The sequence below is a fragment of the Labrus mixtus genome, chromosome 2 (assembly GCF_963584025.1).
Source record: "Labrus mixtus chromosome 2, fLabMix1.1, whole genome shotgun sequence".
Lineage (NCBI taxonomy): Eukaryota > Metazoa > Chordata > Actinopteri > Labriformes > Labridae > Labrus > Labrus mixtus.
This window is the reverse complement of record NC_083613.1, coordinates 35,380,437-35,382,936: the sequence shown is the minus strand read 5'-3', so window position 1 is coordinate 35,382,936 and position 2,500 is coordinate 35,380,437. Positions and strand designations below refer to the sequence as shown.

At 46.0% G+C, this 2,500-nt stretch overlaps 1 protein-coding gene across 1 annotated transcript in view; it reads right to left on the bottom strand.

The window, feature by feature from the left end:
* The window catches only part of LOC132993738 (3-oxo-5-alpha-steroid 4-dehydrogenase 2-like), a 7,782-nt gene extending 6,144 nt beyond the window's left edge, over positions 1-1,638 (bottom strand). The window contains exons 1-2 of the mRNA XM_061063742.1: positions 1,588-1,638; positions 146-511 (exon numbers count right to left, since the gene is read on the bottom strand). Of these exons, the coding sequence (XP_060919725.1) occupies positions 146-438 (293 nt within the window). The 5' untranslated portion in view covers positions 439-511; positions 1,588-1,638. The remainder of the gene's footprint in view (positions 1-145; positions 512-1,587) is intronic.
* Between the last annotated feature and the right edge of the window lie 862 nt (positions 1,639-2,500).

Sequence of the window (2,500 nt, the reverse complement as noted above, 5' to 3'; positions counted from 1 at the left end):
AGGAGGAACATCAGAAGGATTTCTATGAGGAAGCAAAAGTTTCTTCTGCTTCCTGTTTGTTCACACTCTAAAAATAAAACATCACACCTCCTTCAGTCTGCCTCTCTCTAAAGTCACTCCCCCCCCCCTCTTTAAGACCTCTAACCTGTGGAAGTAGTGCAGCATGAAGGTGCAGAGCAGCAGCGTCCTCCCGGTGCTCCGTCCGTTCCTCCCGGGCTCGGTGAGCTCCTCCTCGGGCAGCAGCAGCAGCAGCAGCGGCAGCAGGAAGGCTGGCACCTCCTGCAGGAACCACCCGAGCCGGGCCGGGCAGCAGAACCCCCCCGCCGGGCTGTACCTGCCGTACGGCGCGCATACCCGCCTCTGACGAAGCAGGTAGGCCACGCCCCCCACGATCAGAACCCAGCTCAGGTACAAGACGGCGACATCATGGCACTCCATCAGCTCGCTCCTGATCGGCTCAACTCGGCTGTTTCCGGACACGCGTGAGGAGGGGAGGGCTCTCTGGGATCATCTGGTTCAGATTAAAACACTTTGTTTCGGTTGAACTCGGCAGTTTTCGGACTTTCCTCTGAACTTGGATTTTTAGACAATTATTTGAACTGAACATGTTTTAATCATTGTTCCGTTTTTCTGTCTCAGGGCTGCTCTCTCGGATTCTGTTAAAATCTTTTTATGATTCACTCCTCCTCCTGACGTCACTCATTACAGGTAAAAGAATCAACACTTCTTCCATGTCTTCTGTATATTTATATTTACATCCTTCATATCTCCTCCCTGAGCTTTTCAACATCACTCATAGTCCGCGCTTTGGTTGTTATTGCTTATTTTTATTTTAGGATATTCTATATTTTTCTATATTTGTTATGGTGCATTTAAGAGCAGCTATACCGACCACGTTTCCCCCGGGATTAATAAAGAATTTATGATTCTAAAAAACCACTGCCTCGTCTGCGTACGGTTTACACATGTCTTATGAAATTAAACTCAAAGTGGTCCAAGAACAAGAGCCTTGAGGCACTCCTGCAGGACAGCCATGAGAGGCAGATTTGAAGTTGTCAGAACAACCTAGCTGTGGGAGTGTCACCCACCTGGGGGAGGGGCTACTGCCCTTTGTGATGTCATGAAGGGAAAATCTCCAAACGGCCTGTTTGAGCACACATTTTCTGAAAAGTGGAGCAGGCAGAAGATGGAGAGGATGAACTTTTCTCATCATTGGGGGGTTTGTAGACAGAGATACATGTTAGAGTTAGAGGAACATGGAGAAGTGGATTTTAAAGAATATGAGACCTTTAAAGAAAAACTCAGAAAACATCAGGATCGTGTCATCACTCGGACTCTTTGTACGAGGAATAATCATTTTCTTTCTGTTCTGTGGAGAATAAGAGTCGGACACATCTTTATCTGAACGAGATGTTTCAAACTGGTATTAACTCTTAAATGTTTGGATGTTCCTCTCTTCATCAGAAGCTCATTAAACACATAAACATCACGTTTATTTTCTAACACATTAAAGAATCAGCTGACAGCGTTCATATAACTCTATGGACCAACAGGAAGTGTGATTTAAAGGTATCTGTGTATAAATACCTGTGAATGTGCAGCAGCAGCCGTCTCAGTCTCAAGTGTGTCCTCAGTGTGACCGACAGGAAGAGGACAGAGGAGGAGGAGCCACACAGAGAAACTCTACTGTCAGAGAGGCCGGGCACGCTCAGTCATGTACGGTTAAACCGTCATTGTGTGAGTGTGTATGTGTGTGTGTGTGAGTGTGTGAGTGTGTATGTGTGTGTGTGTGAGTGTGTGAGTGTGTGTGTGTGTGTGTGTGTGTGTGTGAGTGTGTGAGTGTGTGTGTGTGTGTGTGTGAGGTCGGCCAGAGAGCCTGAAGAGAGAAAAACAAGAAAACTGAACTCCACCTTCTTCTTCTCTTTCAGCGGGACATCGAGACAACACAGCTCCAGCTGATCACAACGTAATGGTTTCTAATCGAAGGGTTAATCTGATCTGACTCTAGTGAGGGATCTAAAGTTTGACCCCATGAACGAGGATTCAGAACATCTGTTTTTCAGCTGCTGTTATCTCTGCATCAATCAGACACTGAGGTCACTTCTGTAAAGTTAGAAATATATTCACAGATTGGGCTTTCTGGATCAATAACTAGTGTAGGCTCTTTGAATCAGTTTACAAACTGAGGGTCAGAGTTTATCCTGGGTGAAGTTAGTGAATATTTCTGTATCATCTTTTTTCGGTGTTGTAATTTGCAGACGGTCCCTGCGCATTCGAGCACCAGCCGGCTCCGCGTAGAGGTCAAGTCAAGTTCCCCAGCGTGGAGGGGGAGGAGGGCAGGTTTGGAGTGAAATAGGATTGTAGCTCTCAGTCTACCTCGCTGTGATTGCAGAGAGGTATCGGTTTAGTAAAAGAAATGTTCAGCTGATGAGTTATTGATCCGGTAAAGCCCAATCTGTGAATATATTCTGACTTTACTGCCTCACTTCTTCTTTTCTTC